The 24569-nt window shown below is 52.2% G+C and overlaps 1 protein-coding gene and 1 long non-coding RNA gene across 6 annotated transcripts; one reads left to right on the top strand and one right to left on the bottom strand.

Annotated features, from left to right (window-relative positions):
- Positions 1-2651: 2651 nt before the first annotated feature.
- Positions 2652-15294, bottom strand: Kmt5c (lysine methyltransferase 5C). 5 transcript variants are annotated; one of them, XM_076569707.1, is made up of 9 exons: positions 15180-15294; positions 7524-7740; positions 7218-7383; positions 6790-6899; positions 6414-6577; positions 6262-6281; positions 4212-4348; positions 3895-4100; positions 2652-3783 (listed from the first exon to the last, which is right to left on the bottom strand). In XM_076569707.1, the coding sequence occupies exons 2-9, from the start codon at positions 7631-7633 to the stop codon at positions 3272-3274; spliced, it is 1425 nt and encodes a 474-aa protein (XP_076425822.1). In that variant the 5' UTR covers positions 7634-7740; positions 15180-15294; the 3' UTR covers positions 2652-3271. The 5 variants fall into 5 exon arrangements, with proteins under 5 accessions (XP_076425822.1, XP_076425834.1, XP_006992010.2 ...); XM_076569719.1 differs by lacking the exon at positions 15180-15294 and adding an exon at positions 9405-9641 and having other exon boundaries at positions 7058-7383; XM_006991948.4 differs by lacking the exon at positions 15180-15294 and adding an exon at positions 9405-9517.
- On the top strand, positions 8774-9858 carry LOC143272901 (uncharacterized). Its single transcript, XR_013050534.1, has 2 exons — positions 8774-8871; positions 9437-9858. It is a non-coding gene; the product is annotated as an uncharacterized LOC143272901 (long non-coding RNA).
- Positions 15295-24569: the final 9275 nt, after the last annotated feature.

Here is a 24569-nt window from a genome sequence, read left to right as displayed (position 1 = left end):
TTCAGCAGCCCCACAGCCTGGCACAGCAGCAGCCTCTGATTTAAAAAAGGTGTATGAATAAGATATTCATGTATGTACATATACCCGTTGAGTGACTGGTGCCCATGGAGGCCAGAAGCCGGCCCTGGATCTCCTGGAACTTGGAACAGCAAATGTCCTTAACCACTGAGCCATCTCTCCAGCACCTACCCCCTTTGATTTCTAATGCAGGTCTACCCTGTGCTCATCTGGGGCCATCTGTCCCTTTCTCCATAGGTGGCACTTGTGATTCTCCTACTGACCCCTTCAGCACACTCCACACTTCCGTCTTAATCATCCTTTGTTCTTTCCCATCTTTTCCAATCAGCTGCCAATCACTCTGGTTCCAGAAACTCCTTGGCATATCTTCCAAACATAAGGAAGGCCATCCTCCTCTTTATGTAGCCCTGGCTGATCTTGAACCCACAGAGATCCATCTACCCATGTCTGCCTCCTGTGCACCACCACCCTGCCCGGCTGACTCCATAGCCCCCTTTTTAAAATGTATGAGTAGGTGGGTGGGTGCTGGTGAGAGGTGGCCACCAGATGTCCATAGTCACTGGATGGAGAACGTAAGCAGCCCGACGCCAGGTCCTCTCGAAGAACGGCAAGGACTAAGCCACTAAGCCTCCTCTCTCTCCTGAAGTCAACCTGCTGGTTTATTGTTTTGAGATAGGTCTCATGTAGCCAGGATAGCCTTGGACTCTCAATCCTCCTGCCCCTAGTTCCCACGTGTTGGGACGATAGCCACCAAGCCCAGCACCAGTAACCCTTAACAGAGCCAGAGGCCTCTAGGTTGGCTGTGCTGGCACCTGCTGCTATCCACAGCTACCCGCCTCCTGGCTGGACCTGAAATCATTCTCAAACTCTGTCTTCCAAGGCCTCACGTGGCTACATTTAACTCCCAGGTTCAAAGTAACTTTGATTACGTATGTCAGCTTCCTGAACGACCAACCTCAGCTTCTCCAGCTGCCTCAGAGTCCCGTTATCAGAAGCAGGATGGGGGGGGGGGTTTGGCTGAGCTCCAAGGACTGACCGGTCCCACCCTTGGATGACCTGTCCACCACCTGCCCCACAGGCTGCTCACCAAGGACACACCCCAGATGGCCTAGCATGACTATGTCTAGACCTTGGCCTCAGACTGTCTGAGCACCACCTGAGAGGGAGGGCACCGTGCAAGTACAGGACGGGGACCGGCTACGGGAAGACACTGGCCACTCGCCATCCCCACAGGCGACACTGCTGACAGGCTGTCACGGGAGAGGTCACATGCTGCCGGAGGGCGAGGATGTCACCTGGTTGAGTGGCTGGGGCACAGGCCCACACCTTTGTCCCGCCCAAGACCTGGGTCTGGAGTCACTGTTTACCCCCAGTGTCCAGCCTTCCTCTGCCTCCTCCCTGCCATCGTCACCTGACTACTTCCTGTCTCTTTCCAACACTTGGAAAGGCCAGACTGGCTTCAAACTCCCCTCCATCCTCTTCCCGCAGGCTCCCGAGGACCGGGATTACAGGTGTGCCGCCATCCGAGGCCTCACGCCCCGGCCAGCTTTGCCCAGGCCTGAGGAGCCTGTGAACCTTCCCCCCACAAACTCAACCCCTCTTTAGGCCCCTCAGCTAGTGTTCCCCACCCACATCCCCTGGGGCAATTTCCCAAGATCCCAGGGCCACACTCAGCTCTCTGCAGCCTCCTCTGGCCTTTCCCCTTTCCTCCAGCTCTGTAGTTCCTTCCTGGGCGGGGGTGAGAACCTCTCTGCTGCTCTCCGGCTGTCCTGCGGATCCTCTTACAGACACCCTCTCCCTACAGCGTGCTATGGCTCCTGCAGTCATCTGGTCAACCTCCGAGGTTGGAGAAACAGGGTTGGGACAGCCCCACAGAGGCAGCACCAGCTTCCACACCGGCTCTCTTTACTTCTTGGTTATTTCTCTTCTTTCCCGAGACAGAGGACTAAACTTAAGACTCGGCACTGGCCAAACAAGCCCCCTTCCACTGAACTACACCGCAGCCTTTCTACCTCCCAGAGCACAGCAGGGAGTCTGAGGCCACGTGGGCAACCTGAGACTTCCTCCACCCTCACCAGGCAGGGCTGGGCTTCTGGACTCCATCGATGCCATCTCCCCGGAACCTGCTTTTGCACAGGCCCAACAACTCCCTGCCACCCCCCAAGACGACGACGACGATGATGATTTCCTACAGTCTAGGAAGCCTTGGCTGGCCTGGAACTTCCTGTGTGTCTACTACAGCCTAGACTTGAACTCAGACATCCGCCTGCCTCTGCCTCTCGAGTGCAGGGATTAAGGGGTGCCACCACCCAGGCCCTGCACTAGCGGTAAGGGCCTCTGGCTGAGAAGTGAGAGGGACCAGCCCCTACACGGCCTCAGGCAAGCCACTCTGCCTCCTGTCACCCGGCGTCGTTCCTGATCTCACTTTCCCACAACAGAGAATGCACTCGGTCATCTCCCATAAGCGCTGTTTTTGTGGTCACTGGGCTTTACCTTAGTAGTCGTCCCCAGAACCCACCGCCCCCTCCCTTAAGGCTTGTCAGGGTAGCTATCAGTGTCCAAGGCTCGTCCGTCATCTCCACCTCCATCTCTCAGCCTCCCACTTGACACCCCCCTAAAACATCCCAAACTCCTAAGGGCTTAGAAGGTTTTAATAAAAAGTTCAAGTTCTTCCAATCCCCCACCACACCCCATTCTGGTGTGGGGAGGAGAGAGAGCCTCCCCACACCCCAGTAGCACCAGGGATAGCACCGTGAGAAAGATGAGGTCATACCTGGCCTCCCTGAGACCCATGGGGCGGGGCCAAGGATGTGCCCCTGGGTACCCCCCACCCCATCTGACCGCCCCTGCCTCCAACACCTGCAGAGCTGAGCCAACCCACTCCCCACTGTGGGGGCAGCCTGGGAGGGCACACTCCCAAGTCAGCTCCACCTCCTGAGGCCTGAGCTTCTGGGGAGTTGCCATGGAGAGGCCCCCTACCCCTTATGGCTTTGCTCCCTGGGGAGAAGAGGCTGAGGGGAGGGGTGGCTCCTACAGTCCTGAGGTGGGGGCAGGGATGGGGCGGGGGCATCAAATGGCCAGGGCTCCCTGCTTGGGTGGGGTTGGCTCAGGGGTCAGCAGTCATGGAGTAACAAGGATCAACTCCCTAGGGATGGCCTAAAGAGCACACACTCCCAGGACCAGACCTGGGTCAAGGGTCAACTCCTTCCTTCCTTCTGGAGGGGTCCAGTCTGGGCTCGCTGCAGGCAGCCCATCATGGCTCACCACTGTTGATGTCCAGATCAATGGAACCGTGACTGACCACTAGCCGGAGGCGCTTAGGTGGGCAGAAAGGAGCGAAGGCAAGGGCCTGCTTAGGGACGAGGTCGGGGGTGGCGACGGGGGCTGGGCTCCCAGCAGGGGCAGGAGCGGCTGGTAGGGCTGGGGCCAGGCGGCTAAGGTCCACACGCACCACCGAAGGCAGCCCGTAGCGCCGGGCCCAGTACCAGTCCTGTCGAAGGGTCCAGCGGCTCTCGGGCAGCACGTGGAGGGCCACCGTGGCCTCAGCCCGGAGTTGGCAGTGGGGTCCACAGCCTCCCCAGCGGTGCAGGGAGACAGAGACAGCATGGAGGGCAGGGGGCCGGGAGGCCGGGCGGGTCCCGGGGCGGCGGCGGCGGCGCTTCCGTAGACGGACTCGGGGCTGGGGCTGAGGCATCCACTGGAGCCAGAGGGGCAAGGAGTCCAGGTGGGGGCTGGCGGGCAGCAGGCATGGCGGCCGGCAGGCAGCTGCGGTGGCCAGGGGAGAGGGAGACAGGGGGGGCGGTCAGCAGGGTCTGAGCAGTCCCTCCTCGGGGCAGCTCAGAAGGAAGGGGCGCAGAGGCTAGGGAGCAGGCTCACCACAGAGCGGGTCCCCGCGGCGGCGGCGGCGGCGGTGGCGGGGTGCCGACAGGTGGGAGCAGGCCCGCAGCCCCAGCAGGCTCTGCTGGCTGCTGTCCAGGCCCCGCTGCAGACGCCGCTTTGTCTCTCGGAGCGCGTACTTGTCCGGGGGCTGCGGCCGAAGCTCGGGTTCCCTGGGCCGAAGTCTGAACGCTCCCTCACCTTTCCTGCAGGAACGGGAAGGGGCAAAGGCAGACAGACGCCGGGGGTTTCAGAGCGAAGCCCGCCGAGGATGCGCCCCAGCCCAGGGACTCTGCACCTACTCCGGCCATGCCCACCTCTCGCAGGTGTAGCATTCACAGTGCTCATTCTTGTCACCGAAGAAGCCCTCCCCGTAGAAGCACGTCACCTCGTCCCCTGGCTCGATGTCCCGGAGCACCTTCACACAGGCAGTATTCCCATCTGAGGGCACAAACTGAGGCCACGCCCACTCAGTACCCCAGCCGGGGCCCAGGGCCGGAGCTCTCTAGCCTCTCACCCTGGCCAGGCACCCTGGTCTGAAGGGTTATGTAAAGGGCACCCACCCCATCACTGATGGGCAGCAGAGCCCGTCCCGCCTCCTTTGTCCGTCCATCCCTGCAAGCCAGGGGTCTCCCAGCAGTGTGCAGTGCCAGCAGAGTCCACTCCTCGCGTTCCTCCCCTGACTCGGTCTACCCACCCACGGCACCCGCGCAGTCTCGCAAGAACCACTCACTCCTTGACACTCTGCCCCCGTGGCCACCTCCCCTCCTCCCAAGGCTTGTGTCCACCTGTAGCCCAATTCCCATGTCCTCCTGTCCTGCCTCTGGGATCACTCACCCCAAGGCGACCCTACAGACTCCTGGTCTTGTCTCCCTCCCCATCTGCCTCTGCCTCTGCACTCCCTATCCGGGAGGAAACGTGGTCACCCTAGCCAGCCAGCCACCCAAACCTGACACCCCTGCCGGATGGCCTCCAGGCCAAGTGGCCAGTGCCTCCTGGGCATGCCACCTCCTCTGTGTCCCCTCTCATCCTTCATCACCCCAAGGTGCGTCGCCCGCCAGTCTCCTCCAGGCCATCCTCACTCTGTGCACTTCCTTCCTTCCCAGTCAACTCCTGTAAAGGGCTGCCACAGCCATCTGGAAACCCAGCCTCCCACGCCGCAGCCTGGAGAGTCAGCTACGCTCACTAACGTGGCTGTCACCATCTCCGCCTCACTAGAGCCCCTGCCTTATGAAGAACTCCGATCCCCCAAGCCTGCTGGTTCCGGGTCACTGAGAGCTGGTGACCGTGTGCACGCTGCCCTCGGCTTCCTGGCCCACCCCGTGTCTGCATGAGGGCTGTGTCACTCATCCTGAGAGCCTCGGACACATGGGACAAGTCCGCGTAGTCTCAGATGTCCACCACCTGACCCCAACAACTGTCTTAGGGGCGTCGACAGGAGAAACCCGAGACCAGGCAGTGCAGCCATAACTCTTACCAGTTCTGAGTCAGGAAGCTGAGCTTTGGCCCTAATTCATGTCTTGGGGGCTCCCGCAGGAGGCCCGAGGTCTGTGCCCTGACAGGACACAATGGGGTGGGGGGTTCCCAGGGACACCCCTTACCTTAATATTATTATTACTTGGTTCCTTTTTAGTTTTTTGAAGATGAGATCTTGTTACTCTATCATCCTAAGTGACCTGAAACTCACTATGTGGACCAAGCTGGCTTCCCACTTGCAGCAACCCCCCTGCCTCTATCTCCCAAACACTGACTTCACAGGTACAAGTCAGGGTGCTCCACTAACACTCTGCCTTTGCTCCCGTTGGTCCGCGGTTTGAACTCAGACCACTCACACTCTCAGCAGGCACTCGACCCTGAGCTGTATCCCTGGCCCTTTTGAAGTACAGTTTCTCTGAAGGTGTCCAGATCAGCCTACAATTTAGAATTTTCCTGCCTCAGTCTCCCGAGACGCTGGGATGACAGGACAATGTCGCCACACCCCACCAGACCTTTGCCAGTGTTCCCGCCAGTTATCCCCCGCCCTTTGCCTTCTACCCACAGTTTCTTAGCAGAGAGGTCCCTGGCCGCCTGCATTTTCTCGGCTTCTCCCCTGCTCCTGCCATCAATGCTGCCTGGGTGAGATGAGCCACCCCCTAATCTGTCCCCCATCACACCGCCAGTAACTCAGGCTCTGCCACAACAGTGTACACACACGGACGCGCCCCTCCCCCTCTGACATCCTTGGGGACACATGCCTTCCCACGCTGCCCGCCCCAGGTGGAACTGTCAAGGGTAGGGAACCCCTTTGTCAGGAGAGTCCAAACCCACCCATTCCTCCCGCACCTTCCTTCCCCAGGTGCCCACCCCCCCACACTCTGCGGGTCTCACCTTGCAGTTGGGTTTGCAGTCTGCCGCCAGTTGGGTGGACAGACGGACGGACGTGAGAGAAGAGAAAAGAGAGTGAGCGCGTGCAGGCGGCCCCTTTCCCTGGGCTCAGACACTTGAGCCCTCCAGCACCCTCGCCCTCGCCTTGCCCTCACCGTGGTTGATGAAGGCGGCCGGGCCCAGCCACAGTTGGGCGCTCCTCTTTCGGGTGGAGTACATGATGCTGAAGTCGTTCTCCCCGGCCCGGAGCAGGTTCTCGTCCTCCTCACGCAGCTCCGCGATGCAGCCTACCAGCAGCTCCAGCTTCTCGTTCTTCTTCCTGCCAAGAAGAGTCTACACTGTAGGGCTCTGAGTGAGGCCTCCCAATCCTCGCTGGGGATGAGGGCCTCTCGTGCAGAATCACCCAGGGAGCAGGGGCTCCACGAGGCAGGGCCGGCCATCGCAATCTCCAGCCTCACTAGCCCCACTTCCTCCCGGTCCTACCCCATCCACAGGGACCGACCGAGTCTCTGCTCCCAGCAGCCCCCTTACCAAGCACGGGTAGACACGATCTTGGCCCCATTGGTCTCCATGGAGTAGCGGGTGCAGGGCAGAATGGTGAAGCCACTCTCAGGCAAGAAGGCGCGGAGGTAGCAAAATATCTGCAAGAGGGCAGGAAAGTGAGAAGGTCCAACCACAGGGGCCCCTTGCTCTTGGACCAGGTCTACTTTGTCGCTGACTGTGTGGCCTGGGTCCTCCCTGGGTCTACGCGCCCTCCTCTGTCAAAGGAAGAGGAGCCTGGACTCATCTCAAAGCTCACCAGCCCCCAATTCTCCTCTTCTGGGATTCTGGGCCTTGCAGGGTGTCTCCTGGGGCAAGGCAGTCTGGGGCCTGGGGGTTGCTCTCCTAAGGGCTCCAGAATCTGCCGGCTCAATGGGGAGAGCACAGTGCAGGGCAGAGCAGGGCATGGGCTCCCTCACGTGGGTCTTGAGGGCCGCCTCCTGCCGAGGGGCCCGGCTCTGGAAGTAGTGGGCCATCCAGCCTCCCAGTGTCAAGGCCCGGTAGGCAGCCTCCAGGTCCCGCTGTCGTAGGAAGGCTTCCAGTGCGGATCGGAGGTGGTGTTGTCGTCGCAGCGTGGGCACGGGGCTGGGAGGAAAGAGTACACCTCAGTTCCGGGGACTTTCAGGCCCCTGACCTCCCCCCCCCAACCTGAAGCTTCAGGGTGGCTGGGCTCAGAGTTATGAACATACAGGAGAAAGGGCCATCACCCCCGGACAACCCCTCACCTGACATTCATCTTATGTGTGCGGAAGCCAAGGTAGGGGTCAAGAACGAGGCTGGTGGCCAGGTCATCGTTCTCGCACAGTTCCCGGGCTGTCACTCTGTCAGGCCCCATGGCGCTCTGAAGACCATGCTGCTTCTGGCACACAACAGGGCACAGGGATGTGCTCTGTGCCACTCAGCAACTGTGTGAGATGTCTGTGGGCCCCACAGCCTGCTTATCTGTAGGAGAGCACGGGGTGGGGGTGGGGGTGGGGGTAAGCAACACCGACTTCACAGGGCTCTAAGTAAGAAAGACACCCAACAGGTACTTCTGACAGTGAGGAATTCCCCCCGGCCCCCCACTGTGAGAAACGCGGTCTCTTGGGCATCAAGCACTTCCCTCCCCTCTTGCAAAGCAGGTCCCCCAGGCACACGCGCGCGCGCGCGCGCACACACACACACACACACACACACACACACACACAACCTCTCCAGGACATGTACACTTTCATGGATGTCAGCACACACACACACACACAGACCAAGTGCGCATGTAGGAGACAAGGCCCTGAGCACCCAGGGGAAGGCAGATTAATTGGCGATCTGAGATAACTCCAAAGCCTTAGCATTGCAGAAGGGGGTTGGGATAGCTGGGCCCATCCAGGGAGATGGGGGGGGGGGATGAACTCAATGATTCTGAGCTTTCTAGCCCTTGCTGCTGGCTGACTGTCTTCACCACCTCCCTCCAAGGTCACCCTTCTCTGGGAGTGATCAAAAGGCCGTGGGTGGGACCCAGGCACCCTGGAGGGGAAAAAGAATCCAGTACCTGCTCCCTGACTGAGAATTCCAGCAAAGGGGAAGCCCTCCTGGAGGGGACAAAAAGCAGAAGAAGGAAGACACAGAATAGAGAGAGAAGGAAAAAGTCAAAATAAAAGGGAAGGAGGCAAGAAGCGAAGAGGCAAAATAAAATCAGAATCAGAAGAGCCAAATCAGGAAACAGAGGGACAGGTGACCCAGTACCCTCATCATGGTGTGTCTGGCAGACCTGCGCCTTGGGAAAGAGCAATGTAAGAACAAGGAAGGAGGGAGAGTAGCTGAGACACGAGGAGAAGCTACAAGAACTGGGAGAAAGATCTGGAAAACAAAACAAAACAATAAGTCTGGGTTAAATGAAGAAGGTGCTAAGAAAAAGCCTGGAAGCTGGGGAGGAGCTTGTGGGAAAAGACAAATAAAGCCAGGTACGGGGGGGGGGGGGGGGGGGCATGTTGTGAAGGAAGAGAAAGGCTGCAAACATGGAGGGAAGTCGAAAGGACGTTCGGGGGCGGGGGCGGCACCTACGGGTGCAAGGGAGGAGCCCACGAAATCCAAAGGGTAGGTAGGCATAGGTCCGGGGTCCGAGGAAAGGGCCCAGCGGTTCCCAAGTAGGGCTTAGGGGAAGCCTTGGGGGGGATCTGATGTGATGACAACATGAAAGACCCCAGGGGTTCGAGGAGGGAACTGAGGAAGCGAGGGAAAGCCTGGGGGAGGCTGTAGAAGCGGGTGGGGGAAGCAGTGAGAGCAAGGGCCTCACAGGAGTCAGGAAGTGCCCCGAGAGTGACAGAGGAGGTTACGGTACGGGGGAGAGGGGGGGTGGAAAGGTGGCAGGGGCAGACCCTGGTGGTGCGCAGAGCCGCCCCAAAGGCGCTAGGAAAGACCTGGGGGCCAGAGAGGAGCCTGCGTGGGCTCCGAGGGTGCAGGGAAGGCTACGAGTGCGGAGCGCGAGGACCCGCGGGGCCGGAGACTTGGGCGGCAAGGCTCGAGGAAGGGCCCGGGGACAGCCGGGTCAGGGGGTGGCTGGGAGGCCGGGCGGCGCGGGGCGGGGGCCGAGAGGGGGCTCAGAGGTCGGGCCCCGCGCCGCCCCTCACCCGCTTCTCCTCCTCCTCCTCCTTCTCCTCAGGCGCCCGCGCTGCCGCCGCCACCTCCACCACCACCTCCACCTCCCACCGCCTCCTCCGGCTCTCGTCCGGCACTGCCGCCGCGCCGCCCCTCGGCCGGGTTGACGGCCGACGAAGCCTTCTATTGGCCCAGCCCGCCGTCACTCGCCCGTTGCTATGAAACCCGCGCCGCTCTTATTGGCTGACTATCATTGCTCTCTCTTTCCCCCCCCTCCTGGCCCTGGTCGGTGCCCCGACAAAACCCCGCCACGCCCTCGCTGTCAATAAACCCGACGGACTGCAACTAATGGCTCGCGTCACTGTCCTTCAACCGTTGCCGGAGAGATCCGGCCCGCCCCCTCCCTCCGCACCGCCCCAAATCAATGCTTTCATTGGCTGGAAGCGCCGTCGCTCCGAGCGAAACTCGGTCTGGGTCAGGTTATTCGGGTCCAAGTGGAGGGGGGGCGGGCTCTGCCGGACCCAAACTTTGTGTATCATTGGTTGGCCTTGGGCAGGCCCATGCTTCCATTAGCTAAGGCCTCCGTCCATCACCCTAGAGGTCCCGAGCTCTAGTCTCTTTCTTTCAGCTTCAGGAGGGCAAAAAAATCTCAGAGCGAACCAGGAAGGAAAGAGGTGAATGCGCGCGCGCCACCGCTGCCCTCGGCCCCGGGAGGCCATTGGTTGCCATGGCAACAAAACTTCATTGCCAGCCGTGCTTGGCAGGAAGACCTCTCTCTCTCTCTCTCTCTCTCTCTCTCTCTCTCTCTCTCTCTCTCTCTCTCTCTCTCTCTCTCTCTCTCTCTCTCTCTCTCTCTCTCTCTCTCTCTCTCTCTCTCTCCCCCCCCCCCAATATTCCTTATCGTTTTGCAAATTGCACCTACGAGAACTCTGTCAAGTTTTCTTGCCCTACTTATGAACAGGTCGGAAAGAGGGGACGCTGAGAAGTTGGGACTTTGCAGACAGGCTCTGACTCATGGGGCGCTCCCACGGGGAAACCCCTGTAATTAGGATTACCCCTCTTCAATCCTAGAAATATAATTAGCAGCGTATCATAATTACGTCCAAACACAAATAAGCTCCGTGCTTGAAGCAGGCAGTCTTTGGTTTTGTTTTCCATGAGTTATCTGTTCGGTGGGTTAGAACAATGCCCAGGGCACAGAATATTTAGTTAATACAGACTGAAGGAACAATGAAGTAGCTCAGCGGGTAAAGGCGTCTGCCCCCAGCCCTAATAACCAGGGTCCATGAAAAGAAAGCACAGACTCCCGCAGGTTGTCCTCTGACCTCCACGTGCATGCCGGGGCCTGTGCATCCTCACACATGCACTTACACACAAAATAAATGAGTTGAGATATAATAGCTTCTTTTTTTTTTGAGACAGTATTCAGCTCTGACTGTCCTGGAACTCACTACGGAGTCCAGGCTGACCTTGAATTTACAGAAATCCTCCCACCTCTGCTCCAAAATGCTGGAGTTAAAGGTGTGCACCACCATGCCCGGCCTAACATTTTGTTTTTAATGAGGCTGAGGGTTTTTTGCACTGTTCTGTGACCTTGGGGAAGTGTTCTGCCATCTGTCTACTTCATGTGCTTCATGGTTCCGTCTACAAAACGAACAGCCCACACTGGTACACTTTTCAGCTTCTGAGGGTCCATACTACACCACCCTTATTCCTCCTGGGTTCTAAGACACCTCCTGACGTAAGCACCTCTCCAGATGCCATCACATGGACCAAATCTAGTGCTGACAGAGGGGAATCAGGCCTGGATATTGCCCTGCAGCAGCCCCTGACAGGGTGACCCTTGCTATAACGTCTCTGGTTATCAGTTTAGGAGAGATTGACGGCAACAATCAGGTATGGTGCTGTATCACTGCAATGGTGTCTGTGGTGGTTTCAACGGGTATGGCCCCCACCGACTCCTGTGTTTGAATGATTAGCCCGTAGGGAGTGGCACTATTAGGAGGTGTGACCTTGTTGGAGTGGGTGTGGCCTTCCTGGAGGAAGCGTGTCACTGTGGGGGTGGGCTCTGCGGTACTATATATGCTCAAGCCACGCCCAGCACAGTCTCTTCTGCTGTCTGTAGATCAAGATGTAGGACTCTCAGTTCCTTCTCCAGCACCCTGTCTGCCTGTACGCTGCCATGTCCTTCCATGATGATAACAGACTAAACTTCTGACACTGTAAGCCAGCCCCAATTAAATACTTTCCTTTATAAGAGCTGCTGTGGTCTTGGTGTCTCTTCACAGCAATAGAAACCCTGAGACAGTAACACGTGGCAGCAGGAAGATCAGGAGTTCATGGTTATGCTTGACTGCACAGTGTGACTGGGGCCACCCTGGGCTACAGGAGACCCTTTCTTTGAAAAATTAAAAGCAAATGGATAACTAGGAAAGAAGCAAAGAAGGGCAGCTGCATTCAGAACTCTTAAAAATGTGCAACTGGCCGGATGTGGTGGTGCTCGCCTTTAATCCCAGCAGTCGGGAGGCAGAGGCAGATGAATCTCTGAGTTTGAGGCCAGCCTGATCTACAGAGCAAGTTCCAGGACAACCAGGACTACACAGATAAAACTTGTCTCAGAAAACCAACCAAACAAACAAACAAAAACCAACAACAAAAAACTGTGGCTCTTCAAAGCACAGCCCTCATCTATGAGACCAGCACCTTGGTCTCATAGAAACTGTCATGTGATCCAAAGGCATACGTGGGAGAGTGCTTGCTGCCAACAACTGAACACCTGAACTGTCCCTTGATGTCTACATGAAGAACCGACAGGTGGGCCGTCGTACATTCCCACAAAACAGCGCCACCAGACAGTGGAAGCAGGAGAGTCCATGATCATTTATCTACCTGGAAGACCTTTAGTGCAACCTGTCCAGAAATCGATGTCGTTCAATCCCACTCACAAACTTTCCAAACTCGTGAAACAATTCTGAGGCCCAGCACTCGCACGCAAGAGTGAAGGCCGCAAATAGAACCTGTATACATTTTGGGCAAATCCCAGGGCTCAGGAAGTGGAGACGGGATTTCCAAGAAAGCTGGCTAGCCAGAGTCTTCAAATCGACAAGTCCAGGCTCAAGTGAGAAACCCTGTCTTAATAAACAATGCAGAGAGCCAGGCAGATCTCTGTGAGTTCAAGGCCAGCCTGGTCTACAGAGCAAGATCCAGGACAGGCACCAAAATGACACAGAAAAATCCTGTCTCAAAAAACAAACAAACAAACAAAACAAGAAAGATGGAAAGAAAAAAGAAAAGAATAAACAAGGCAGAAGCCGGGTGGTGGTGCTTCATGTCTTTAATCCCAGCACTCAGGAGGCAGAGGCAGGTGGATCTCTGTGAGTTCAAGGCCAGCCTGGGCTACAGAGTGAGTTCCAGGACAGCCAGGACTGATTCACAGAGAAACCCTGTCTTGAAAAAACAAAACAAAAAATAAAAATAAAAAATAAAAACAAAAATAAAAATAAAATAAAGGTGGAGAGGACTGGTGTTTTACTGTCCTGGCCATCTAATTTTTGACAAAGGTGTCACAAGCTTACACTGAAGAAAAGACAGTGTCTCCAATAAATTGTGTTGGAAAAACTTGGTTTACACAAGTAAGAATGGAATTAGGAGGGAGGGAGAAGTGGTTCCAGGGGTAAAGGTGCCTACTTCTAAGACTGAGAGCCTGAGTTGGATCCCTGGGACTCACAGAGTGGACGGAGAGAACCTACTCCTGAAAACTGTCCTGTGACTTCCACACACATGCCCCTCCCCACCTAATAGAAACCCTAAGACAGTAAATAAATAAATGTAATAAAAGTATTTAAGAAGACAGACAGAAAGAAAGGAAGGAAGGAAGGAAGGAAGGAAGGAAGGAAGGAAAGGGAGGGAGGAAGGAAGAAAGGAAGGAAGAGAAAGGAAGGAAGGGAGGAAGGAAGGAAGGAAGAAAAGAGAAAGAAAGGTCAGGTGTGGTGATTTATATAATCCCAGAACACTTGATGTTAAGATAGGAAACTGTCTCTAGTTCAAGGCCAGCCTGGGCTACATGATTGTGAGGCCAGCCTATGCTACCTGTGTCTTTGTCTCAGAAAAATAAACAAACAGACAGACAAAGAAGCCACATACATTGGCTCACAACAGTAATCCTGGATACTCAAGCAGGAGGATTGTGGTCCTTCAGTCTGAGGCCAGCTTGGGTCACATAGTGAACGCAAGGCCAGGCCTGGCTACATGAGACCCTCTCTCAAATATACTCACACATACCGTATCAGATGGCAGCTCAGTGGTAGAGACTAGAACACACAAGGCCCTAGGTTCAATCCCTAGTTCTGAAAAGAAGAAGGAGGAGGAGAAGAAGGAGGAGGAGGAAAGAAGGAGGAGGAGGGGAAGAAGAAGAGGAAAAAGAAGGGGGGGGAAGAAATAACTATAGCTCCAGGGGATCAAATCGCTTCTTCTGACCTCCGCAGGCACCAATACAGGCAGGCACCAGGCATGCATATGGTGCACATACAAACAGGTAGGCAAAACACGTATACATTTAAAATAAAAAAAAAATAGAAATAGCCGGGCGGTGGTGGCGCACGCCTTTAATCCCAGCACTCGGGAGGCAGAGCCAGGCGGATCTCTGTGAGTTCGAGGCCAGCCTGGGCTACCAAGTGAGTCCCAGGAAAGGCGCAAAGCTACACAGAGAAACCCTGTCTCGAAAAACCAAAAAAAAAAAAAAAAAAAAAAAATAGAAATAATTCAAAGAAATTGTTGCACGAGGTTTTCAAATAACTAATAAGAATGCATTTAAGAAAAAGAAAAATAGGGGGAAAAAATCACAAAGTCACGTCCAGAATGTTGTTGAAGTAGATTCCAGGGTAAGGGTGTAGCCTGTGGTTACAGGGACAGGCACCAAGGGTGAGGCTTGTGGTTAATCTTCACATTGCAAGAAAAATAGGTGTGCATGGCAGACAACCGCGGCCTTGTGCCATCAGCCGGGGGAAGAGCCCAGGTACACTCCTTGGATTCCTGATCTTCCAGCCTCATGGCCCTCACCATGCCTAATTTAACCCGGGGTTTCCTACCGGCTAGGAAGAGCTCTACCCCCTGAATTACATCCCGGGTGCTTTTGTTTGTTTGTTTGGCAAACAGGATTTCTCTGTGTAGTCCTGGAAAGGACCAAGCAGATGCCGTAACAGCTGCTCAGTCTTCTCTCAGAGATCAGGCCTGGATGTCAGTTTCCTGAGACTGAGAAAGCAGTTTCTGGGAGGGCCGTGAACAAAAGACAGCCAATCACCAAGGCCCCTGCCAGCAGGGCAGGGAGACAGGACACACCAAGCCCGGCCACTGAGCAGCCCCCACAGTATGTGCTAGGCCAGCCAGCCTCCACGGCAGTTCAAGGACAGAGCCTGGGACTTGTCCAGGCCTGCCCCAAAATGGATAACTGTAACCCCAACTAACCCTAGTCAGTTAAAAGTTACTAACATGATTGCCACTCTCACAAACCAATTCTGAGTCTGTTCCTATGTAGTCTGAAGACCCCACCCACCCCCCACCCACCCCCACCTTGCTTTACCTCCTATAAAAACCCTGCCCCATTGCTACTTGGGGCCTCTCCTGCTCTGCTGCTGTGTCAGACAGACAGACGGACAGAGAGGCCCGGGCTAACTTGAAATAGTAAAAAGACTCTTTGCTTTTGCTTTGGATTTGGTCTCCCGGTGATCTCTGGGGCACTCTGGGCACAACATTTGGAGGTTTCGTGGAGATCCCCAATCCCACCCCAACCACCCTCTGTTGACTCTTACTGTGCCTATTATCAGATTTGCCCGGCCAGCCTTTTCAGTTTCTGGTTTCTGTTTCTGGCCATTTGTAGCAGTGGGAGCTCCGTCTGTGAAGCCGGCGTTAGATCTATGATGGACGCACCGATGGATCGCCGATTTGGGTCCTGGAAGACGTCCCAGGGCTCCTGGGAGGGGTCAGGAGACCCATCTTGAGGGGGACTGGATTCCTTTGGTTTCTCTGGAGAGGCTAAGCGGGTCAAGACCGCAAGCCAAAAGTCCGATGACTCATTTTCAGATCTGCCCTGCTGATAGATAAACGAGCGCTCCTTGTCCTTGTCTTGGTCTGTGTTCTGACTGTTACTATGTTACTGTTCTGTTCCCTAGGACTGGACGGAGATAAGCAGGTAGCTCCTGCCAGGTGGGGCTTGCGTTCAGCAAGAGAGGCCATCTGTTACATGGGGCTGGCTGACCCCGCGTGAGGCCAGTGTTTATGTCTAGGGCAGGGTTACTTGTTTCTGGCTCCTCATCTCCCTCACTTTCCTGGAAGAGGAGAGAGAGGCAGGCAAAGGCCCCCTCCCTCCGGGGCTCTCTTGCTTTCGGGCAGGTGGGGCTGGTCTGGGTCTGCAGGAGAGGTCTGCAGCCAGCCAGCAGCTCTCACAGAGGGTGGGGGTACAGTGCAGAGATGGGATCTTCGGGCCGCCGGGCAGCAGGGAGCTGACTGCCTGCAATTGACAAACGTCAGGAACACCGAACAGAGAATCTGGGATTGATTGTTAATTATTATAGTCAGAGGAGTTAACAATTTTTTTTTTTTTTTTCAGGAACACTGGCAGCCAAGGACACACTCTGGGCCAAAATCCTCCTTCCTTCCTTCCTCCCTTCCTAAGCCAAGTTCTTTACCATGATAAAGTCAAGATCTCTTCTGCTGGCCATCAGCTTCCCACCTTAACCCTTCTCTGTCCTGATACTACTTTAAAAAAAAAAAAAGTTAAATTACCGGCCTGCATACTTTGAAAAGCTTTGACTTTAAAATAAAAATCAAAGATACATTATATTTGGAAAAAAATTATGCTTTTACTTCCACAGGGAAAAAAAATTCATGGATTTTGGTCATTTGAGTTCAATGCATTACAAATACTTGTCATCATTTAAGAAAATTGATTACAAATTACTATTGAGAAGGATTTTAAAAACTGCTGCTAGTCTCAAGTGTTTCACATTAATACAGGTTTTTCTATATTAATGCAAATATAATTTTTATTATAATATATACATATATATTTCTATTCTTTTTTTTTCCTGTAGCTAAGGACCAAACCCAGGGCCTTGCACTTGCTAGGCAAGAGCTCTACCACTGAGCTAAATCCCCAACCCCATATTTCTATTCTTGTTTAAAATATTATACTTATGCAACGTTCTAAACTGCTGGGAAGAAACCACAGGAAAAGACTTTGATGAAAATTTGCCCATCATCTGAAAAGTAAGAGAAGGCAAAAGACTGAAATAATAAAAGGAAAGGGGAAAAAACTATATCTATGTCTGGGTCTACCAGAATAGGGAAAGGCCTGATCTAAAGATATATGAAAAATTATAAAAGGCCAGAGGAAATATAAACTATACCGAACTTTAAGGAAAATTATAAAATATATTGGGGATTTAACCATTGGTTTCTTCATTTAGAAAAAAACCTGATGATTCTTTACTGCAGAATATTATATTAAAAATGGAATCATGAGCCAGGCGGCCGTGGCACAGGCCTTTAATCTCAGCACTCAGGAGGCAGAGCCAGGCAGATCTCTGTGAGTTCGAGGCCAGCCTGGTCTACAGAGACAGCCAGAGCTACACAGAGAAACCCTGTCTCTAAAAACAAAAAAATAAAAAACAAAAATGGAATCATGCCTGTAAAGGAGAGAGGAGGACTGAGATCCAAAATACAGGTTAACGATTAATCATCATATTCCAGCCCTCTGGATGACAGGAGTCTATATGTTGGCCTCCCATGAAATGACAAAGCTAAAGCTCTTAGCTATTCAGAGTTTCATAGAGAAATCCAAACCTGTTCCTTAAAATTGTCAATATCACATCTGTAATCTATAATGAAAACTGCAGTCTAACTGCTCATATAATGTCTATATATAGGAAAAATGCTTATAAAATATACTTATAGGAGAAAAACAGAACCTGAGAGGTCCATTTGACAAATACATCTACAGGATAACAGATTGGCCTGGTTATTGTTACCAAACTTAAAGATGTTTTGAAGATTAGGCCTAGATTTGTTTGGCTCAGTTGTATTTAATAGACAATGGTCCTCAAACCTGTCAAAGATCTGATGAATATGGCGTTTAAATTATTTAATAAAAGGCTTACAGAGACTCCCAGCTCCTAGCAATGACTCCCAAGGTCTCCAAAGAAGATATGGAACAACGACATGAGGCTGCTACCTGAATTGTTGACAACACCGACCGCTGGGCAAGATGCCGGAGTCAACACCTGCTGCCAGGGATCCGGCCCAGACTAGATGAACAAGACACTGACAAAATAAGATCGGTCTTCCCCAAGTTCCTCCCCCACGGGGAGAACTTTCACCTTATGGGCCCAGCAGCCAAAGACTGATGCTGTCCTGACACCTGTCCTGCCAACGCTGTGAAGACTACAGGAGCCTGGGATGATGGCGGGTCTGGGTAATGGATAGTCTCTGTCATTTTTTAATAGATTTGGAAGCTGCTTAGTCTGCACACAGAATTTATCCTTCTCAGGCTGGAGAGTTGGCTTAAAGGCACTGGCTGATCTTCCAAGGTCCTGAATTCAATTCCCAGCAACCACATGCTGGTTTACAACCATCTGTAATGAGATCTTGTGCCCTCTTCTGGCCAAAAGAACACTGTATACATAATAAATAAATCTTTTTAAAAAATAATTTATCCTTCTCAGATCTCTGTGGGCATGGATGACTGGGCTAGCTACAGCTCTGTCAGCTTATCAACATCAGACAACCAGAGTCTTCCACAAGGTTGCAGCCACCTTATTAGTTCATTGATCAATGCATTAATTAATTAAAGCTATTAGGTCTCCTGAAAAAAAGAGAGAGAGAGACAAACAAGTTTGCCTTATTCACAAGCTTCATATTAAGGGATAAACAGGTTTCAAACATAATTTGAAATGGCTGTTCTTAAATAATAGCTGTTTATATTTCTAAGAAATAATAAATTCTAAGGATCTAAAAAATATAAAGACGCGAGGAAGATATATAAAAGACATTACAAAGCTTTTCTTTTCTCCACCATACTGTTATTGCACTGGAACTTCAGAATTTTTTTTTTTTAAAGATTTATTTATTTATTATGTATACAGCATGTATCCCTGCAGGCCAGCAGAGGGCACCAGATCTCATTACAGATGGTTGTGAGCCACCATGTGGGTGCTGGGAATTGAACTCAGGACCTCTGGAAGAGCAGTCAGTGCTCTTAACCTCTGAGCCATCTCTTATCTCTTCAGCCCCGGAACTTCAGAATTTAACATTAATAGAATTCTGATAGCCGAGTAGAGCAATGACTGCTTACTGTTTGGACTATGAGCTCAAGATCTTAGATCTCTTTTGGTTGTCTTCTAAATACAGACTTACAGATGCTTTTCATTAGGCCAAAGACATTTCAGTCCAATTTATACCGGGCTCTCTATACAGAAGCAAAAAATATTTTTTTTTAGCCCAAATCTATAGCTTTTGCTAGGACTCAAGGGCATGAGTCTATTCCTGCTGGTTGCCTGTCCTGGATCTTGATCTGTAGACCAGGCTGGCCTCACAGAGATCCACCTGGCTCTGCCTTCAGAGTGCTGGGATTAAAGACCTGTGCCACCACTACTGCGGCTTACTCCTACTGTTTTACAGATACCTGTTACCTGCTTTTTCTACAATATGGGTTTCAGTACAGATTGAGAACGCTAATATATCTGGAACTTTTATGTCTTTTCATGAAATGGAAACTCACACAAACTTCAAAAAACTGGCAAAGTCATAAAACTTGGATCCACTTCTCATAGGCCAAAAGGATGCCGGATAAATTCAGCCTAAGTTTCCCCTCCGGTCTATTCCTGAGGATGGTGTTTTTCTCTCCCCCCGGACTTGGGATCCTCCCTTTCCTCAATTACTGAGACTATGGGTCTGAAAGTTCCAAATAAGTTCACGAATTTTAACTCCTGTTCCTGGTTTCTATCTATCTCAACAGGTTTCCACTCAGCTGACAGACACATTCAAGCATCGTTTGCTGGTGACAACCTACTCCAAATGACTGTGAGCCCTGAAGTTGCTGAAAGCTGATATGGACCAATCCAGCCGGTAAAATTGCCGTCTCTTCAGCTGGTCAATGAGCCGGATGCTTCTAAATTCCCTCCTTGCCTTTGGCTAACATTCTGGCTCTCCAGGGTCCTGACAACAACTTCCCAATATCAGCAAGAAGCAATTACAGAAGAGAAAATGTCACCCTTGTTCCCCCCACCCATAACACGAATCATAAAAAGTCTTATAATAAAAACAAAAACAAAAACCCAGAGCCAGATATTGGGGTGAAAGCTGAATGATTACAGAAACAAGCCACAGCCAACCTCACCTTGCCAACCCCTCAGTCAGTCCTCTTTCCATGAATCCTCAGACTGAAAGCCTGAGTCCTTACCCTTGAGGGTCTCAGCTGAACTGCTTAAAAGCTTCTAGTTCCTGGTCCTCACGCCTTATATACCCTTCTGCTTCCTGCCATCACTCCCTGGGATTAAAGGTGTGTGTCCTTCCCAAGCAAAGACATGAGATCTCAAGTGCTGAGATTAAAGGCATGTGCCTCCATGCCTGGTTCTGTTCCTAGTGTGGCCTTGAACTCACAGAGTTCCAGATGGATCTCTGCCTCCCGAGTGATAGGATTGATGGTATGTGTAGCTAGAGTTTTTTCAGCCTTGCCCACAGTCAGGACAAATCTTTGTCACCTGCCAGTCCCACAGCCGCTCAGACCCAACCAAGTAAACACAGAGACTTATATTGCATACAAACTGTATGGCCGTGGCAGGCTTCTTGCTAACTGTTCTTATAGCTTAAATTAATCCATTTCCATAAATCTATACCTTGCCATGTGGCTGGTGGCTTACCGGAGTCTTCACATGCGGCTTGTCATGGTGGCGGCTGGCAGTGTCTCTCCTCAACCTTCTGCTTCCCAGAATTCTCCTCTCTCCTTGTCCCATCTACTTCCTGCCTGGCCACTGGCCAATCAGTGTTTTATTTATTGACCAATCAGAGCAATTTGACATACAGACATCCCACAGCAGGTATGTGTGCCATCATTGTCTGGCCTCTGTGTCTAATCTAGTGGCTGGCTCTGTTCTCTGATGCTCAGATAAGTTTTATTTATTAGAACACACACAAAATATCACCACACCCTCCCACCTCCTGAATGTTAGCTCAAATGTAAATTTCTTGTCATAGAGAACCTGAGATAAAATAATAACTGTCCCCATTCTCATTTCCCAGTTCCTTCAGGATAGGGAACTCTGTCAGCCATCACAGGGCTTTTGGCCCTTCTGCTTCTGCTAATTGCTATTGGCTGTTATGTCATCCATGCCTTAACTAAATGATGACTCCTGTCTGGGTACCACTAAACTGAGGATGCTAGAATCCCACTATCAGCCCCTGAACCAAACCCATGAGACACTTGCAGACGGCAACGATTATATAATGGAGGCTCACTTTGCCATTGAAATGGGAAATGGGCTCTGTGTGGAACAACCCCTACATGGCCCCACCTCTGTAATCTCACTCAGAACCCAGTGGGAGCTGGCTTCCTGACCCCACTGGAAGATACCTGGTGGACATACGCTTCTGGCTTGTCCCCCTAAGTTAGCGTTCAAGTTTTAGATCAAAACAAAAATACTCTCACTTCCTGGTCCAATTAATCTCCAAAATAATCTACTACCCTGGTGATAAAGTCTTTTACCAAAAAGAAACATCTCCAAGATGGGAGATGATATACAACTCAAGGGGGGAATGAACGGACCAAGCAGATGCCATAACAGGCTGTCAGTCTTCTCTCAGAGATCAGGCCTCAATTTCAGTGTCCAGAGACTGAGCAAGCAGTTTCTGGGAGGGCCATGAACAAAAGACAATTAATCCCTGATGCCCCTGGCCAGCAGAACCGGGAGATCGGACGCATGCATGAAGCCTGGGCCACTGAGCCAGCCCCCACAGTCAGTACGCGAGGCCAGCCAGATAACTGTAACCCCCAACTTACCCTAGCCAACTAAAAGTTCCTAACGTGATCGCCACTCACATAAACCAATCCTGAGTCTGTTCTATGTAGTCTGAAGACTCCAAGACCCCCACTTGCTTTACTCCCTACAAAAAACCCTGTCTCATTGCTACTAGGGGTCTCTCCTGCTCTACTACTGTGTCAGAGGGACGGAGGAATCCGGGTGTACCCGCAACAGTGAAAAGACTTTGCTTTTGCATCAGATTTGGTCTCTTGGTGGTCTTCGGGGGACTCTGGGTACAACAGTCCTGGCTGTCCTGGAACTCACTCTGTAGACCAGACTGCCTTCAAAATTAAAGACCCACTGCCTCTGCCTCCGGAGTGCTGGGATTAAATGAGTTGGACACTCATCCCCGCTCCCTGCCCCCACCACTGGTGTCCAGCGCCTGTGTTTTTCAGAGAGAGTTTTTATAGCCCCAGCTGGCCTGGAAGTCACCCTAGCTCGGGCTATCCCCAGAGATCCTCCTGAGTGGATCTGAGTGGATCGGACTCCAGAGTGCTGGGATTACAGGCTGGCACCACCGCACCCGACTTTGGTGTACATGTTGACTGTCACCCCACAAGCAGAAGCCAGCTGGGACAGACCTTAGCACAGCGGAGACCGTGATGGAAGCACCGTTCAGGCCTTAGAACCCAGCACATAGGCAGCAACACCTGCCAACGTGAGAACAAAGCTCTGAAACCCATCATCGTCCACAGTTCTGGGGAAGTCTCCAAATATACTAACCGTGCCTTTTGGCTTCTGGAGTTCTGCTTCGGGCTGTTTTTGTTAACTGAAGTATGTCAACCCAGGATATGGTTTCTGTGCTTAAAAGCTCACCCTGAGAAAAAGCTCCGTGCTACATTGGATCCCAAACACTGAGCAGTCACTGGGCTGCTCTCTAGGGACTGTAGAGGTGGCTCCGTGACTAAGAGCACTGGCTGCTCTTCCAGAGGATCCCGGGTTGATTCCCAGCAGCTACACAGCAGCTCAATATTGTCTATCATTGCAGCTGCAGGGGATCTGACACCCTCATACAGACGACATACAGACATACATGCAGGCCAAACACCCATGCACACACCGATGCCTCGCAACAAAGCCAGAAATGTGGGCCAAGGCGGTGGTGGTGGTGGCGGCGGCGGCGGCGGCGGCGGCGGCGGCGGCGGCGGCGCACGCCTTTAATTCCCGCACTCGGGAGGCAGAGCCAGGCGGATCTCTGTGAGTTCCAGGCTAGCCTGGGCTACAGAGTGAGTTCCGGGAAAGCCAGAGCTGTTACAGAAAAACCCTGTTTAAAAAAAAATGAAGGCGGCAGAAATTTGGGCGATGCTGAGTAACGTCTTAGGTCTGGTGTTTCTCTAGTTAACACATTCCTAGATTAAAATCTGACTTTCTAACAAGCCGCACCTCCCACACCAGCCACTCAGTCTTAAATTGTTTGTCTCCCGTGACTTCTGGGACCTCGTCCATTATCTATTCCCTCATCAGTTCGGCCTGTAACAAACCTCCCTGAGAAATGTTGACTGTGGCTTGTTTTTTGGTTGGTTTGTTTGAGATAGTGTCTCCTGTCGCTGGTGTTGTCCTCGAATTTGTGCACAAGCTGTCCTCGAAGTGGCCTTCTTGCCTCTACCTCCCCAGTGCTGGGATCCCAGAAATCTATCATTATCATTTGATAAAGATTTGCTGGGGCCAGTAAGGCGGCTCACTAGGCAGATGACACTCGGCAACCAAGCCTGACACACACACACACACACACACACACACACACACACACACACACTAAACGTATTTTTCTTTTAAAGATTTGCTGAAGGATGTAATAATAACAACCACAGAAGAAATAAGGGAGAGGGCCTGGAGAGATGGCTCAGTGGTTAAGAGCACTGGCTGCTCTTCCAGAGGACCCAGGTTCAATTCCCAGCAACCACATGGCAGCTCACAACTGTCTGTGACTCCAATTCCAGGGGATCTGACACCCTCACACTGACATACATGCAAGCAAAAAAACCAAAAAAACAAAAAACAAAACAAAACAAAAACCAAAAAAAAAAACAATGCACATAAAAATACAATTTTAAAATTAAAAAACAAAAATGAAATAAGAGAGAAAATATAGGCTCAAAGAAAACTGTTATTCATAGACAGGCAGGTGTTCTTCTGGCCTCCACATGCACACCGTAATCCCAGCATGTCCACACACATACACAAATAAAAGTGTTTGCACACATGCACATACACACAAACATGGAATAAATACAAAACAAGCAAAAAATAAGGTGAGGGTCCTTTTCTTCCTGTTTTCTTTTTCCTTCCTTTGCTAACCAATGTGGAGTTGGGCTTCATGAGACTCCATCTCAGAACAGTAAACCAAGCAATAAATAAAGCGTATGGTCCAGTGACAATACAACATCACCTCTAACTAGTTCTAAAGCGTCCCTCTCACTCCCAAGGGAAACCTCGAACCCACTGCGCAATTATTACTGTATTTCTCCCCTCACCCGCCTCCCTTGCCGCCTCTTACCTGCTTCCCAGCTCCATGCATTTGCCTACAGGCAATCTCGGTGCCTCATTTCCCACAGGGCATCAGGCTCTCTCAGAAGGAAGGACTCTGGGATCTGAGGTTCTCTCCGCTTTCCTCCTCTCCTTCCCGCACCCCCGGGGGGTCAGAGCCAACTACACCACAAACCCCATCTTCTCGCCCATCCGGTATGAATCTCTGGTGTTGTCTGCGAGAACCAAGCCACACAGCCAGCCATCTGCTTTTCAGGGCTACAGTTAACTGCAAAGCCAGGGGTTTGGAAATACATAACACCGGGGTGTGGTGGCGCACGCTTTTAATCCCAGCGCTCGGGAGGCAGAGGCAGTCGGATCTCTGTGAGTTTGAGGTCAGCCTGGGCCACAGAGTGAGTTCCAGGAAAGCCAGGATTGTTTCACAGAGAAACCTTGTCTCTAAAAACAAAACAAACAAAAAAAGGCCACCAGAAGAAGACACAAGATAGGTGCAGAGGGATCCGGAACGGAAGGAAGTGCAATGGATCAGGGACTTAGAGGCAGAAGAACGTCTTGAGAGGCCATGGAGGAGGATCCCTGCACCCCAAGGCAGGAGCAGGGCTTATATGCTAGGCTAGACAGAGGGCTACAGCCAGAGAG

The sequence above is a fragment of the Peromyscus maniculatus genome, chromosome 1 (genome assembly GCF_049852395.1).
Source record: "Peromyscus maniculatus bairdii isolate BWxNUB_F1_BW_parent chromosome 1, HU_Pman_BW_mat_3.1, whole genome shotgun sequence".
NCBI lineage: Eukaryota > Metazoa > Chordata > Mammalia > Rodentia > Cricetidae > Peromyscus > Peromyscus maniculatus.
This window is presented reverse-complemented; position numbering and strand designations above follow the sequence as displayed.

Bases quoted from the DNA above. Each gene is read 5' to 3' on its own strand.
- Kmt5c (XM_076569707.1), bottom strand. From the start codon at position 7,633: ATGGGGCCTGACAGAGTGACAGCCCGGGAACTGTGCGAGAACGATGAC. The intron at 7,384-7,523 runs GTGAGGGGTTGT...CTTTCCTCCCAG, and splicing joins ACACATAAGATGAATGTCAG to CCCCGTGCCCACGCTGCGAC. The intron at 6,282-6,413 runs GTGAGGGCAAGG...AACTGGCGGCAG, and splicing joins GGCCGCCTTCATCAACCACG to ACTGCAAACCCAACTGCAAG.